General features: G+C 39.5%; 1 protein-coding gene across 5 annotated transcripts in view; it reads left to right on the forward strand.

Moving 5' to 3' along the window:
• The window catches only part of Liprin-alpha (PTPRF interacting protein alpha), a 44,616-nt gene extending 29,948 nt beyond the window's left edge, over positions 1 to 14,668 (forward strand). For 4 of the 5 annotated variants that reach the window (XM_022801674.2, XM_086987236.1, XM_086987237.1 and 1 more), the window contains 8 exons: positions 1,570 to 1,874; positions 2,384 to 2,487; positions 2,824 to 3,041; positions 3,344 to 3,550; positions 4,053 to 4,399; positions 4,855 to 5,008; positions 5,446 to 5,598; positions 6,104 to 14,668. In XM_022801674.2, coding sequence (XP_022657409.1) covers positions 1,570 to 1,874; positions 2,384 to 2,487; positions 2,824 to 3,041; positions 3,344 to 3,550; positions 4,053 to 4,399; positions 4,855 to 5,008; positions 5,446 to 5,598; positions 6,104 to 6,163 — 1,548 coding nt within the window. In that variant the 3' untranslated portion in view covers positions 6,164 to 14,668. The remainder of the gene's footprint in view (positions 1 to 1,569; positions 1,875 to 2,383; positions 2,488 to 2,823; positions 3,042 to 3,343; positions 3,551 to 4,052; positions 4,400 to 4,854; positions 5,009 to 5,445; positions 5,599 to 6,103) is intronic. The other variant, XM_022801675.2, reaches the window with a different exon arrangement.
• Positions 14,669 to 18,007: the final 3,339 nt, after the last annotated feature.

Genomic DNA, 18,007 nt, shown 5'->3' on the forward strand with positions numbered 1-18,007 from the left:
TTTTGTCTGACAGATACATATTGATATAGAAAGCGCGCGATCTAGGACGTGCCTATTATCCAACTAATCAGGCCGCATGGACGGAAGAAGGTCGAACCTGCTCGAGAAACCATTTATTTAGAAAGCTAATCACAATAATCGATGTAAATGGTGGTTTAATTGTGGTCGACCATAGCTTTTACAACTGACGAGTCCCTTCATGAATGAATGCTTTACGGCGAATAGCTTCATATTGGATTTTAGCGGTCAGTTGCATATGTGACCCAGCGTTTCCGTAAACAAATTAGCTTATGTTTCGTGATTACTCTTAGCGGGAATTGGATTTCCGTCTCCCAACCCGGGCAATATCTGATGCTTATCTTCTGAGACATGCTACCTTAGGAAATAAATCAGCTGTTAGACGTTTTGTCGCTAAAATCCGCTACATTTCTGGTGAATTTGTTGATGTTGCGACTTCAGCGGTCGGCTGGGGTTTGTATGGCTCAGTTGTATGTAGGCTTTATCCGTAGCCATCGAGTTCACCTCTGCATGTCATAGTTCCACATACAGGATCGAGCGAATACAGCAGCTAGTCTAGCATTGTGAGTGATCATGTATATATATAGTTAGGGTGATAAAAGTTGGCGCTGAAAAATTCGAAATTATCGATCTCCGGTACTAGGATAAGTGTGTGTTGTTCTCTGTGTGTCTGTGTAGCTAATCAGGCGAAACTGATTGATGCCTCAATCGTTGCAGTTTTCTAAGGCAAAATAGTCGAAATCAATGATTAATTAATCATATAGATTTTAGCTGATAGTTATACTGAGGAAAACTATGAACGCTGATTAATGTAAACTGATTTGGGTAACATTGTTTGGTTTTATTTTATGCATAACTGTGTTTGTCTTTGTTGTTTGTCAGTGTCATCCTCGTCGAATCTTGACGCGCCTTATTATATAATGAGTGCTCATAACTAAGCACTATTATATAATAAGAATGTGATATGGTTTTTGCTTTTATATAATTATTATAACTCTTATTATAACTCTTATTTAATTATAACTCTTATTATAACTCTTATTTAATTTTTATTATATTATAACTCTGCTATACAGAAAAAGACAACCACCCTTTTCCGGATGTTTGTTGTCTATCTCATCCTACTGATTGAGTCAATTCTATGTGCAAAGCTTCATTTACATTATTACCTTGAACACAGACAGGAGAATTTTGCATTACATTTTCCATTAGTAGTAGGAGAGGACTGAAATATAGCCGTAAAACGCTGTTTGGCTCGTACTTATTCATGTTCTGTCATACTCATGTCACAATTGGTAATCACGAAAAGTTGCATCACATCTTTCATCCATGTACAAATCGACCGCTGCATAAAGCCGGTATCTCACTTTCGTTTCAATGTCCTCGTGCTTCATTGCTCTCCCCTAGTTCAGTGTTTCGTAGTGGCTATACAGGCTTCTTCATTTCGATCGACTCGCATACTCCGACGGGTTTTTTCCTCTTAGTTCTTGTTCAGCCTGCCATCTAACGTGATCTCTCTGTTGGACTTTTCTCATTCACCCAAAATCGAAGCAGGCGTCGTCGGCGCAGCAATCAGTTGGAGCTGGGGGACATCCACTGGACCAGCAGATGCAACAGATGGTCAATCCCAGGCCTCCGAGTAGTCTAGGGACTCCGGCCGCAATGGGCGCCGGGTCTGCGGGCGGCGTGCCCGTAGGGGGTGTCGCCTACCACGGACCTCCAGGCGAACATCGGCCATTAGCTCAGAGCCGCACCATGGCGCAGATCATCGCCGAACGCCAGCTGCAACAGCAGCAATCTAACATGCTCATGCAACGAGAGTTGAGCGGATTGCATACGCCTACTGAGGGAATGAGGTATTAGAGGAATTTGCCGTTAAGAATATTCGGAAGAATTTTCCAGTCATTGTTCAAACTAACTTTGTTGGAAGTTTTAAGTTTCAAGGCAGACTATCTAAAGGTTCCTATAGGAACAGTTTGTTCTGGGTCCTATAGGAACAGTCTGTGTGCGGGGTTCTATATAGTGACTAGCATATTAGTTGCAGTGAAAACGATCAGGGATATCTCCGTCGGTGTCAATTAAGGTTGCGGTAAATGAACGCGTTAGTAAATAGTTAGAGGTATGAATGCATACTCGACGCCCGCGATTTTATGAGAAGCGTTGAAAGCTGGTGCGATTTAGCATTGATTTCTGGTATTTGACAAGTAATTCATTGGTGGGTTATAGGTTACCACCGTAGATGAATGATTATATCTTATTTTTCGTCTGTGTAAATGGAGAGATGTTCCTGCTGAGCGCAATATGCGTAACAGGATTTTTTCTACTATCCGACAATCGTATGATGTTATGCTATTCGTATTTTCAGTACGGCTACTAGCCAAGAATCACTCTCGGGTAAGAAGAAAAATAAGGGGATCAAAAGTTCGTTTGGACGCCTTTTCACCAAGAAGGATAAAAAGAGTAGTTCGAGTAAGTAACCTAACGGGTCGGTGTGCTAACATGACATGTTCCGCAGGACATTCAGTGCTTCCCATTTGCGTCAGGTTCAAAGCAGGGTTAACCATAAAGAGAAACGGCATATGTATAAAAGCATAGTATATATAATACAGATGGTATAGTACACATATAAAAAGATACACATACGCATAGAGCAAAAAGAATAAATCGGTTATGTCATCATCTGCTAGTGGAACGCATATACTCTATTTTAGGCCACTAGCTTCCCGCCTGCCGATTTTTCAAATTTGGTTGCATATACTTCTTATTCACAAACATTGCTAATCTTCTATTTTGGTAATTCCTCAGTGGTGGGAATTAGCCAGATGTACGCCGATAGCGAATATGGTTCGTGTAGTGACATTGTCGGAACACATTCGGGTCTGGCGTCAGGATTGGCCTCGCCAACAGCGTCGATTTCGTCGCGGGACCTCGCAGGTTTCGCGCGCGGCGGTGGAAAAGACAACCAGAGTACAGTTGACCGGCGTACGAAGAATAAGCACGACCTGCTTATTGAGTCACTTAAGGTTCGACAACTCAAAGCTTAGGGTTTAGGTTTTTGTCAGCGGAGAATAAAAGTTCTGACTCAGCTAAGCTGGGAAATTCCGCTCCGAATTTCTGTTCCAACAACCGAATTTTCGTTTAAGACTAAAGCCATCTGGTTCATTTTGTGAGATAGTCAATCATTTTAATTACTTCGCTGAAACAGTTTAATTGACATTATTTTGATATTTATACATTAGAATAAGCCATGATAATTGTCCTTCCTGCTTGTGAAACTACCTAGCGCAGAGCTTCTATTATTTTGTTAATTGAATCTAATGCATAGGCGGGAACGCCGTTCGCCTTATGGAACGGCCCAACGATAGTCGCCTGGCTTGAGCTATGGGTTGGCATGCCCCCATGGTACGTAGCGGCTTGTCGGGCAAACGTCAAATCCGGTGCAATCATGTCCGCATTGTCCGACACAGAGATTCAGCGAGAAATCGGGATTAGTAACCCCCTACATCGGCTAAAACTTAGACTTGCCATTCAGGTAATGTTTAGCGTGTATGACATTCAAATAGTTTACTTAATCCTGCTCGTGCCCTAAAGTCCTGTTTACAGAAGGCACCTAAACTGCAGTTCCAATTAGCCATCCGCCGGAGTACTTGGTCCTCAATATTTCAGCTAATAGAACAGTGTTCGTATAGGAATGCAGTATTTAGAAAACGCAAAAGTGGAAGCTTAGAGCTACCAATGAAATTGTCCACTGCAACGGTACCGTACTACACGAATCCTTCTATTGTGACCACTACTATTAATGCTACTAAATAATCTTGTATATACGAATAAGATTTTCGATTTAAGCCATATGGAAATTCAACTACGTTCGTATATTCGAAGGACTCTTCTCTATACTGCAATAAAGTGGTACCTTGCTCAAATGATATGTGATACGATACATATCGTTTATTGAAAATAGATCGTGAATGATAGCTAATCGATATATATATCTATCGCTCATGTTTATTTGTTTTTCCCCAAATTGCACGCAGGAAATGGTTGCGTTGACAGCGCCTGCGGGTCAGGCTGGTGGCCCTGTTCATGGTGTTGGACCTGCTAAACCTCTACTAATGGGCATTGGTGTGGGAAACAGTGGACTTGCGTTTGGAGAAATGAACCACGAGTGGCTAGGGAACGAGTGGCTACCTTCTCTAGGCCTGGCACAATATCGATCAGCCTTCATGGAATGCCTAGTCGACGCTCGCATGCTAGAGCACCTAACCAAGAAAGATCTACGGGTCCATTTGAAGATGGTGGACAATCTTCATCGTATCTCATTGACATGTGGATTTCAGTGTCTCAAACGGCTTAATTTTGACCGCGCACAGCTCGAAGAACGGTATGAATGAACGACCATTTTTCGGTGCCCCGTTGCCCTAAAGTACACCTGTTAGCAACATGGATGCATATAATGCATGGCATTCAAATTTCAGTTCTGTTATAGCTGCACCTGATTATATTAATTCATTTATTATAGACATTGAATTGCTCGCTATAGGGATGTGTATCAATTTGTCAACGGTTACAATCATAGAATTTTTCACTAGTACTACAATAAACAAAACACTTTTTCTGTTTCATCTAAATGCACCGGTACGTATACGATGTTATTTATAATTCGTCTCCAAGTATCGAGTAATTTAATGGTGCAATAGTATCGAAATACTGTTTTGTTCCTTACAGCATTAGGATAAGTATTACGGAATTGATATGAAGGTCTTCGCACATACTAGAAATACCAATTGGTATCACAGAAGTGACGTTTTCTATTTGTATGTTCTTCCTTGCATATAGGCGACGTCTAGCAGAACACGAGACATCGCGAGATGTACTGGTCTGGTCAAACGAACGAGTTATGCGATGGCTAGGTCAAATCGGTTTGAGGGAGTTTGCTGGCAACCTCCACCTCGAAAGCGGCGTCCATGGCGCTCTCATCGCGCTTGACGAGGTATGAGCTAGGAATAGGAACAGTTAATTCAATTTTTGGGCGGGAAGATTACATTCACCACAAAGCCTTCATTAGTAACCTCACAAATGTGCGAGTACAACTGTTTTCCTTCCACGTGAGGTCTATTTATAGGCGACTTGCTTGAAGCAGCGTGTGATAGTACTACTTGACAAGAGTACGTACAAATGCAAACGATGATGTTATACGAGAGTACGACTCCCAAATAGCGCTGTTGCTTCTAGGACAAGGCGTTATTTTTGGTGACCTGCATTCCGTACATGGCATGACGACGCTCAGGATGATGGTAGACCAGGATCCTATTACAGACTATTACACATAAAGGGTCCTTTTGATGGTTCGTATTCCGTGCGGGGAACTGTCCTAACTAAAGGAAGCTCATCATAACATGGTCATGTAAATTTTGTTGACTATTGCAGGCGTTCGATGCCAATGCTCTGGCCATTCTATTACAGATCCCGTCGCAGAATACAGCTGCTCGGGAAACCCTTGAAATGGAGTTCAATCAGTTGATCGCTCATGGTACAGAACGAGTTGTAGGGTCCGGTCAACCGGGAAATCCTGAAAACAGGGTAAGATTTAATTAACGAGCCTAAGCCTAAGGGTATTATTTCAGTGTTACAATATACTGCATTCATTACGGAGCGTATCTGTCTTCACAAAAATGGGTACCGTCAAAAAAATATAGCCCAATTCCTCAGAGTTAAAGGTTGCTGCTGTTTCAAATACAAAAGTAAATGAACACGTAAAAGAAGTATAACAATTAGCAAAGTTAACAACAGGTTATGGTATCATCAGATCGATAATTTCCGGCAGTCTTAAAAAGATTGTTGTAAAAGGTCTTGGCTGCCCTAGAGTCTCGTACTGTACTGATAAACTAAAAAGTTTTCGGAGAACCCATACTTCAGAAACATATTTTTTGTCTGTTGAAACGATACTATAACGTGGAACGCTGAAGAGCGCCGTCCTTTGACCTTATTAATATATAATAGTTAAGAAAAGCTTCCCTTTAAGTTGAAGGTTTTGCTTTTATATTTGCCTTAACTTGTCATCTATTTATGCGTTCTCTTACTACAGGTGTCTTCACATCATAGTCTTAACAATCTTCCATCACTTCAGGGCGATCGACTCGTCTAGATTACCGCCGAAGATGTTGTAGAAAAATTACTGTAGTTACAGAAAGTTTCTGCGCCAGCAAGTAATAGGCAGATTGAAAAATCTTCAGAAACTTCAAGTGACTAGTGGCTATTGTTCTAACATGCAACGTTGAGCTTGGCAAGAATATGCATATCGTGGTTGATCCCTTCGTCAGATCGGCGGAAGAGGAAGATATCATGCCGCTCTGTACCGTTCTTCATTCCACTTCAAGAAAAAGCGCTTCAGATGCGCCACATTATCTTACAGCAGAGCAAAGCTCAGCGTCCATCGCGCCCGCTGATGGATAATACGTTTAGTTACCTTACTAGGTCGAGTTCAAACACTGGCAGAGGCCGTATCGACAGTGTGTTTCAACCATTCATTCCATGCGACACCAAAGAAATAGGTGGTCACTACACAGTTAGGCGCCTATTGGATCCGGATAGTGGCCGCCGTACCTTTATCTGAAAAAGAACGCCCCTACGAACAGCCAACTGTAAGGACCAACGCGTACAGTCTAGCGTTGACTGCATCTCAGGAGTTGCGCCTCAGTCAGAAGCTGCGGCGCAGGCCGCGAAGATATCGTCGATGAACAGTTGTGACAACGAACGTTCTCCTCCATAAAACCGCCGATTCCGACCGCACAATGCTTCCCGCCCTATATCACTGAAGGGAGCCCACTGTAACGCAATATAGCTATGCTTATTGCGCACAATTGACTGGCTGTTCTCGCCGGTAGAGACGAATGTTAAGGCATCTAGCGAGGAATAGTATCGATCTCATCATTAAAAGACAAAGAAAAAGATAAAATGAGGCAAAGAAAAAAAGTCGAGGGTGGGCGGCGGAAATTGAGCAAAAACCGCGAATTTAACGGTAGTTCGAATGGAAGCGACGGCAATAACGTCGACCCTGACACCTCTAGGAGAACCTGATTCTCGGCGGAATGAAATAAAATTGGAAAAGGGACACGTCAGCGCACTTGTGAATATAGACTATATGTTATAACAATGATTGCTGATGAATCTATAATAACAATTATTATTAGTATTATGATTATTATGGTGTACGGAGAGTATAAGAATTATTGCAAATAGACATGGAGAATAGAACCCATGCCAATCTAGCCGAGAGAAGATCATACAGATGGTAGGGGATATCCACATGGTGCGAGAACGGAAACCATACGGTGACACATGATATATGGCTATATATATATATATATTCGTGTATCACCATTATATATTTGGGGCAAAAAACATTGGAGATAATAACAAATGCGTCGATATAGATGAAATGTAAGTGAGTGCATAAGGCGGGTATTATTCTAATTATTATGATTATTGAAACCGGCCGGATGGCCGTCCGTCAGAGGTCGACACAAACTGTTGTTTTTTGAATTTCTATTGGATCGATTATTATTATAATTCATTTTATTATTGTTATTAAAAGCACGCTGTCATGGTTATACAAGAACGAGGGAATGGGGTTTGGGCTGGTTTTTTTGTCTGACAGTTAACCAATGCCAAGGTGGCGTCGAGAATAGAAACGATGAACAGAATGTGGCTGGCGTACGTTTGGCACATTGTGTACTCGAGCCCTAAGAGTTTAGTATTAATAAGCCATACGGTATTGTGAACGCTTGGAGAGTACATCACCATTAATGAATTTTGAGGGGCGAACGACTTTGTGAGAGGAGCATTGGGGGACCTGAGTGCGAGGATCAACGGGGGAGGAGAGAGAAAACGAGCATATTGACCGGCGCAGTGAAAAACAAACATGCTGCTAGACATTAACTTTTATTGCGCGCCGTGTTTCAAAGCTAAAAAAATGCTGTACGAGGTAGGCGTCGTTAGCAGATGAAAAACATGACTGGAAAGGAGATACGGTATAGTCCACACTCCTAAACGGCTGAGGCTGGTAGAGGCACGGCGCCAGGAATGGCTGGCAGACTGCATATGGGCAGGACGACGACCGAAGCATCGGTCATGGATGTCTTCTATGTCTAAACAGTTTGAAGCTAAAAAGCTACGAGGCATTCGAAGTTGGCAGTCGACCAGGACAACACTTCAGATGCCGTCTGTTCATGGGCTTCGATGTTAACCGGTGTATTGGTCTGGAGCTTTAGGTAAATTAGAGAAAATAAGATACGGATTATATAGGTGAACAATGCCGAAATAACTGATCTTGGATATAAAGTCAAGAAGCGGCCATATGTACGAAAGCAGCATAGCCAAGGGATACATTTCAGAAGATTATCAAAGGCAGCATAGGAAAAACCCAATTACGCAAAAACAAGCAAACGAGCCACATGGGTCAATACAGGGTCAATAGGGTACCCGACAGGCGACAGCTAACATAATACATTAAGTTTCTGCTTCTGCGCAGTAAATTCATATCGATGCTATTCAGATCAGATAAAGTCGACTGAATATTGTTTACTGGTAGAGGGATTTGTCGTTTGTGCGCTGGCCGTTTTATTCGTATAGCAGCTGACTGCAGAATTTACACGAACGACTCGAAGCTCTTGCGAGGTACGAATGAATAAGATCGTGGATCATGAATTTGTGTTAAGAAATCTTTGACTTGACGAGAAAATGTCGTTCTGTTATTTTGCGAAGCAGGGAGGGGAAGTTGACTTCAACAAATGTAGTAAAGGCTCAGTTATATATCTACGTGTTGCCATTGCCATGATGTGCTCGTATTGTTCCATGAATTTTAATCGACTCGTGGCAAAGGCAAGGCGGATAGCGTTATTAAAATACGATTTAGCTTCGGTATTTGCAAAGAAAAAGACGTTTGTAGATCGTACTCGAACAAATATCCAAGCTTCGGATCATGTGAACACAGCTGATTAACAGGATCACCTCGTTTGTCGGTCAGTCAGTAGAGTACTCATTTATATCCAAAATGGCCAAATGACCTACGAAGGAAACAAACGGTCGTAACGCGCCCCTGCAATGCTTCATAAAAGACAAAACAATCTAATATAGGTCGGTACCCTATTGCCATTGAATTAAAAGTCAGCACGATCAGAAGGGTACAACTATAAAACAAGTATCTGTCAAGATTGTTATTATTATGTTGTTGCCATACCATGATGTCACTTGCCTGACCTCAAGAAGTACCCTTCGTGCAAAACCTATTGTCAGGAACATCAGTGAAATATCGGAATTAAGATCTCAGCGCATAAAACTGATCCATCACTGATCAAACAATGAAAACGACCTCGCTTTGTCAAGCGTCGATGATTTTATTGCAGCTCTACATGATAATTCTCTAACATTCTTTTCTGTGCTAGACATCACCTGTGGTCGATATACATACGAATAGTGACGCGCTCAGATACGAACGACTTTCCAAAACGATATATAATCATGTTTTATTTATATGTAGAAAAATGGAGAAGATTACATGCCATGCGTTTTGCTGATGGGATAAACGCTCCTTCCGCCGCCGGTGTAACTTAACTACAGTGTATATATATTCTATTTTTTTGAAGAAATTTTCTATTTTTCCTACTTGTGTTTTTCTGTGCACTTTCCTGATAAGCCAAAATTATCATGTACGCTATTTTTCCGATGCTATTTTTAGCCGCCCGCCGTATCAGTTCGAAATTTCTCTAATACTATCCACTGACATACCTATGTATCCTTAGCTAAACAAATGAAATGAGCACGAACAGTCCATTCCTACACAATCGGCCATGCTTTTTTTCGTTTTCCAATCATGCGGAAATGCTGACGCGGAAAAGGATTGTGAGAATGCAATGGTAATCGTCGTCTTCCAAAGATGTTTTCCAACGACGGATAGAGCTCGTCTGCTGAAGGTCCTTCCTTCATTCATTCAAAAGCTATCCAAATTTCCAAATTTACACCTTTGCCTTTGACTATCTACTATTCTTCTTGGACGCCGCGATGACAAAATATTTTTTTGCTATGCATTTAATTAACACGGTGTTCATATATACATATATATATATATATATCTCAAGAGAGAGAGAGAGAGAGAGAGAGAGAGAACGAGAACGCGATGAAGTGCAATCTATTAAGTTGTCAGATTAATGTTGTTGTAGTTTTGCTTCTAAAGGCTGGCTGTCTTTTTTTGAGGCGGCTCTGTTGTCCATTCCTCTCTTATCGAAAAGTTCACTGAGCACGCTCTCGTACGAGACGCTGCGATTTTCTTGTAATTGTTCTTGTAGTAATAATACGTTTTTTTTTTTTTTATTATCTAATGATTGTCGTCACAGATCATTTATTCCATCTGAAATAAACTAACTTAACGTTTACAGTATTTCAATTATTTCAATTCTAGTACCCGATAGCGAACAATTTTGAAGCACGACATCCGTTTGTAACGCAAATCTCGCTTACCCTGCTAGGTGTGTTTAATGTGTATGCTGGCTTGACTTAGTCCGATATGTGTGTATCTTCGAAAATAGGAAAAACATGTAAATGTAAAAAAATCAACTGGAACATTCAGGTAATGTTCAACATTATGCCCGGCTGTATTTCGGTCCGAATTTTTATTAACTAGCAGGAAGACTCTTGGGGCTACCTTTATGTGTTCAGCACCGTGTATCATGGTGTCGATGCGTATTTGAATTGATCCATACGTACTTGAATTGATATATTATAATTAAGGAGTGCTGCCTCAAGTTGGATGTTCCTTTAGACTACGGCCCTGCGGCGATGTCAACTTCTATTCATGGGTAGTTTTCTTACTAATCCTTTTTACAATACACTTCAAGACACTTCATATTGAACATCTCCCTGTATAACTAACGTCTGTTCCTTGCTTAAGTTTATTATAATGATTATTAATTGACCATACGTGATATCGGTGTCAGTAGACAATGCGAGACCTACCGCGTCTGCCAGCGAAGCTTCTTAGCCTCGGACACTTTCAATAGATATTCGTTTTTTATAACCACTATTATCAGGGTCATGTTACCTTCTTTTGGCGGCCGACACACACACACACACACACACACAAACACGCAGCAAACTCAAGTTAATAATGATAAGTTGATTTATATATGACTTATCTTTCAATCAGGAAAACGTGCTTACTGTTGCCCCTGCATATTGGCCACCGGCGAACATGGGGGAAAAATTCTTTGGGGTGTTGCCTTGTAACTGCGTAAACAAACTAGTCAAATCTGCATCGGGCGTGTCATATATGCTATAAGGAAAAACAAGGAGAAGAAAATGGAATAGACCGAACGCGAATCTCTTGACCACGATAATTGCTCGAATCATCTATATATCTATCGAAACTGCTTGTACTATGTGACTAAAGAACTACTGTTGTTTCTATTGTTCTACTATGTTGACGACAATAAACAAGAGAAACCCTTTCGGGACACTTTGAAGCGACACGAAGAAGCTAGCAAGGCTCCTTAACACGTGTAAATGGGAGACGTGCTAGAAATAGCGCAGTGCTAACAGTACAATGCGAAACAAAATATGGCCGTGTCATAGATGCTGGAAGGAACACGTAATTACAAAGTAGCTCTAATAGAAATGACACCTATTATTCATACCAGTAGCGAGTAGCAATGTTTGAAATCCATGAAGACGATCTATGAAAATCTATATACATCCAAAAACGACCAAAAATTGCTCGAATATTACCATGAAGCGTACGGCTGAGAAGGTTCACTCATGATTATGGTCATCTGGTAAAAATCAACACCAACAAAACCAGTCTGTGGAGTGTGTATATATATATATATATAAAATTAGCAAAAAGAAAATCACTACTTAAAAGCATTGATTTTACGTTACCGATCGACATCGCCATAGTGGTAGATGACATATTGCAACTGAACGTCATAATGCCGCTTTGTTATCCTTGGAGTCTGTGAGAAAATGGTAAAGTGAAATGAAAAATGCACGCAGATTGACCAACGTCAAATTCTAGTGATGGAACGGACGCGTTCTCTAATGCTTCTGCTCAATCGGTGCAGAAGCACTTGTTTACCGAACAATAGATAATAAGAAAAAAATCGCATAGCGCGAGCTAGTTTTTTGATTCAACTGAAATTGGGGAAGATAATTATATACAAATATATAAGTTGATGTGTATATGTTCCAAGTTTGCACATTAGTTGAACACTGGTGAAACATAAATGGAAGAAGAGTTAGGAACAATTGAACAAACAAAACAGACTCAACGGACATCTTTGTTGCGGGAGCCATGTCGAAAAAAATATATAAGCAATTGTTCTAGTCCATACGAAGTCCATCAAGGGCATATACGTGGAAGCTTATGGTATAGCTGTTGATTGCAATAGATAGAAAATTAAAATTGGTAGAATATGAGTATTCCTAATCGTATACATGTATGTGTCAATCTATAGCCCGATAATAGTTGTGTGGTATGACATCTTCTCGTGCTGACACCGTGCGATATTCACATAACAGGAGTCATCGATAGCAGAATCATATATAGTTATATATGTTTCGCCTAACCGATACATGACCAACTTAGCTCAACCAGCCCATACTTACCCTTAAGTTCCATCTACGTACACAGCATAACAATTTGTACACGGGCTAACGAACGAATGCAAATAAATGGTACGACGGGGCGGGTAAAGGGCATCGCGTAAAGACGTCTGGTCGCCAATGGGAGCTTTGTGCAGATATCTGTGCGGTAGCTCCGTCAGTACAGACGGAGTCCTTTTGAGGAATAGCAACCGATAAGATCCTTATCTCACTTTCTCCCCTCTCCCTCTCTCTGTCCCCTACTCGTAGATTCCACCCCAATTTGATGTACTGTATCTCGGATAGATCGACGTATTGGATAGCAGAGGCCTCCTATGCTTCCTCTCGCATCTTTCAAAAAGGCCGGCATCGAAGAGGAACGGGTGCTTTATAAAAGACGACCACGATTGATTGGGGGTTCGATAGCTATTTGTAGCTGTTGGCGAACTGAGTTGCGAGACAAAATGTCTGTTCTTTTTCGACTTCATTGATGATAAGCATATTTGAAGATAGTGATGATGTTGATGATCACGATAATGCTGATAATGTTGATGGGCAGTGAGTGTAGAGGCGCAAGGACGCACATGGAGGACGCGGATACACACGGATTAATATTGAAACACAAACATAAAGACAAACTCGCACAGGGGAAGCACAAGGGAAGCATAAGGGGCAACGATTTGAACCGCACATCATTCAGAGACCGTTTCCACACGCCAGAAAGACAATAAACACATGTTGAACGCGCAAGCATTAGTCACGGTCAATCCGCAGGATCGAAGGGATACGCAAGGAAAATCATTAGCCGAAAATAGAATCCCTGTTGGCGCACACAGTGTGACGCGCATTACATATCGAAATGATCTCGTAGCGAGCTCCCCCCTACGCGGGGCGCTGCAGAGGAAACACTTATGTTGTTGACTAGTTACTCAGTTGGGTCGAGCTAAGCCACATTGCAATGTAGCGCTATTAGCTCGTTATTTCGCGTGAACAGGCAACGCCCGTTACACACATACACAACAGTACACGGGTTTATAGAGACAAGCTACTTGAGTGTAAAAAAAAGAAGAACGAAATTCTCATTTTCGGTCTGACGCAATATTGACAGCGATGAGCAGCGACGATGTTTGTTTTCTGCCGGGCGACGTCCTTGAATTGGTGCGCGCGGAGATTTGTAGAAACAGATAACTGGATAATTTAAATTCATCGAAACAAAATTGGCCTAGTTTCAACAATCTGATTAGGAATGCTGGCCCTTCGACGAATTACTATACTAATTCTTCCTAAATATTGTTAAACAATGGCCAATTACGGAGGGGGCTGTGCACGTATAGCAGTGCTGCTATGATATAAAGGCCTTCGCGATGGCGCGACGATAATGTGTTAATTCGCTAAATATAAGGACACGATGTGAAATGACGTTCCGGTTTGAATAGACATAACGTTCATTTCGTGCTGGGGGAGGGACGTAGTCGTCGGAAACAATCTTTAGCTCAATGCCGTAGAACCGGAACATTTAGTTCTGATAGGGAAAAACTGCGGCTATCATATGGTATGTTGAATGAAGAGAAAACAATGGACAAATACCATTTGGACACACACATGCACAGACACATACGTATATAGATACGCATACATCCACTAGGACGGAAGAATCAAAAATACATCAAAACAGATCACTGAAGGTATCGACAATGATGACGGTATCCGCAACGAAAACCAAAATTTAACAACCGATGCTAGGGATAAATGCGCTTGTGCGAAGCGTAGCGAAACATGAACACGAACTGATTGACAAGATGTATTCAATAGCGGCAGTGCTGGACTGGGCGGCACGGGGTACACGGTAGTCGAGACTTGTGAACAAACAGGCGGCTGAACGGTCAGCAACGACAAAAATCACAAAAATGGCGAGTGGAAAATAGAATAGCAGACGAAACAAAAGGAATAAAAAGCAAATACTGATAAAAAATGATATAAATAAAATATAAATACTGCAATATAAGCAAGCATGTGATATTGATGTGATTCTTTGAAGGTAAAATAGAAGTGGTTTATGGGCTAATTTCCTAGTATTATTTGCATGGATTTATTACTTCGCTTTGCAACATGCATTTTAAATAAATAGGCTCTCGTTAGTGCTGAGCCTATTCTGAAGGTTCTTTTATACTACTAGATAGAGGAGTAGGGCCTTAGGAGCTCGTTTAGGTCCTGAGCAAATCTATGAGTTTCGTTCGAGGCCGATGCTTTTCGGCGAAGTGGGTGATTAAAGCACACATTAAACTTACTCAACGACGAATCCCCAAGAAAAAAAATATGTACTTACTGCTTAGGTAGGTTCGTCTCAGCGTGAATCGCACCCCTAGATAATAGTTCGTTAGTGGAACCTTTTGACCGTTGGGGTTCCTATTTGAATTTACCATCGAGTTGTGGGTTTTGAATTTCGATTTTGAAATTTCCCCGTAATCTCTTGAGGGTTGAAATAAAAATACGACATTCAATGATCTCTTTTTATTTTGGTATCACTGTTATTATTGTTGCTGATAGCTCGTATTTAACGAAAGACGAACGGTAGAAAACCAATGTTCTGCGCACGAGCACCAAAGTGTAGGAAGTTCGCGTGGTTAGCTGGCTTGTACCCTTAATATTGGCAAGTAACGTCTCTGTCCATTGTTTTTAAACTGTACGTTTTAATGATAATATAATAATAAAAATAGTAATAATTCTCTATCGCTTAAAATTGCTTTGTTCTTGAGTGCTTCAGCGGTACTCACGATGCCACAGTGACAATATAGTATATAAAATAGAACTATTACGTTATACTAATATATATTTAAGAGCGTCCGATTTTGGGGCATTATGTAAAGCTTACGACGCATAGGTGCTCTTAAATTATATGACACTTGCTTTAGGCACTAATGTTCGCTGGTTGATAAGTTTTAACTACCGTTTTCACTAAACTTAAACTCAGAAATTTAATGTTATTGATTCTTTATCTTACATACTTGTTTGCTTTTTATCGATTTGTGCTTTCTTGTTGCAAATGTCTCAAGCAATAATTTAATGCATTGCAAAAATTTGCAACGTACGTAGCTTCGGTCTTTTAGACATTTACATCGAAACATCTCATTTGAAAGTGATCTGTCCTATCTCGAACGGAGAACACTGTCCGAGGTAAACCCATGTACTCCGCGTACATCGAATTCAATTGAGATAGGTGCTTCTTTTTGGCCATATTTTTTTTTCATCGTTTCAGCTGTTCTTGTCTGCTTCTCATTCGGCTTCAGATGACATTGATTCTCATAACATTTTGGGGTCCACCCCCGCTACTTCGTCCTCTATTCCTCGGAACATCGAAGACGACGGCCATCCCCCAGTACACACCTTGCCAACACAACTGATAAAAAATCCTTTTTTTTTCATGCGACTGGCTGGCAAAAATGCCATAAAATTGTGTTTTAGATATTAGCTTATGCGTTATATGTCCTTGGATGGAATGACTAAGTCTGATGATTTTTCGGTCGTTCCTTTCTGATCGTCTTAGGCTTCTGATCGAAGTCGAAAATTTACTTGAAATAAATATCTTCCATTAAGAGTTTGTAGAGCTATATGAAGTGAAGGTTCTACTGTTATCAGTAGAACTTCTTATGGAAATTTTCCCGTAATATTTTTTATCTCGCAATATCTATCTGATCTATCTATCTAATCTATCTATCTATCTATCAGATCTATCTATCTATCTATCAGATCTATCTATATATCTATCAGATCTATCTATCAGATCTATCTATCTATCAGATCTATCTATAGATAGATCTGATAGATAGATCTGATAGATAGATAGATAGATAGATAGATAGATCTGATAGATAGATCTGATAGATAGATAGATAGATAGATAGATCTGATAGATAGATCTAGATAGATAGATAGATAGATAGATAGATAGATCTGATAGATAGATCTGATAGATAGATAGATAGATAGATAGATCTGATAGATAGATCTGATAGATAGATAGATAGATAGATAGATCTGATAGATAGATCTGATAGATAGATAGATAGATAGATAGATAGATAGATAGATAGATAGATAGATAGATAGATCTGATAGATAGATATAGATAGATAGATAGATAGATAGATAGATAGATAGATAGATAGATAGATAGATAGATAGATAGATAGATAGATAGATAGATAGATAGATAGATAGATAGATAGATAGATAGATAGATAGATAGATAGATAGATAGATAGATAGATAGATAGATAGATAGATAGATAGATAGATAGATAGATAGATAGATAGATAGATAGATAGATAGATAGATATAGATAGATAGATAGATAGATAGATAGATAGATAGATAGATAGATAGATAGATAGATATGATAGATAGATATGATAGATAGATAGATAGATAGATAGATAGATAGATAGATAGATAGATAGATAGATAGATAGATAGATAGATAGATAGATAGATAGATAGATAGATAGATAGATAGATAGATAGATAGATAGATAGATAGATAGATAGATAGATAGATAGATAGATAGATAGATAGATAGATAGATAGATAGATAGATAGATAGATAGATAGATAGATAGATAGATAGATAGATAGATAGATAGATAGATAGATAGATAGATAGATAGATAGATAGATAGATAGATAGATAGATAGATAGATAGATAGATAGATAGATAGATAGATAGATAGATAGATAGATAGATAGATAGATAGATAGATAGATAGATAGATAGATAGATAGATAGATAGATAGATAGATAGATAGATAGATAGATAGATAGATAGATAGATAGATAGATAGATAGATAGATAGATAGATAGATAGATAGATAGATAGATAGATAGATAGATAGATAGATAGATAGATAGATAGATAGATAGATAGATAGATAGATAGATAGATAGATAGATAGATAGATAGATAGATAGATAGATAGATAGATAGATAGATAGATAGATAGATAGATAGATAGATAGATAGATAGATAGATAGATAGATAGATAGATAGATAGATAGATAGATAGATAGATAGATAGATAGATAGATAGATAGATAGATAGATAGATAGATAGATAGATAGATAGATAGATAGATAGATAGATAGATAGATAGATAGATAGATAGATAGATAGATAGATAGATAGATAGATAGATAGATAGATAGATAGATAGATAGATAGATAGATAGATAGATAGATAGATAGATAGATAGATAGATAGAGATAGATAGATAGATAGATAGATAGATAGATAGATAGATAGATAGATAGATAGATAGATAGATAGATAGATAGATAGATAGATAGATAGATAG

Source organism: Varroa destructor, unplaced genomic scaffold (genome assembly GCF_002443255.2).
Source record: "Varroa destructor unplaced genomic scaffold, Vdes_3.0 BEIS01000004.1, whole genome shotgun sequence".
NCBI lineage: Eukaryota > Metazoa > Arthropoda > Arachnida > Mesostigmata > Varroidae > Varroa > Varroa destructor.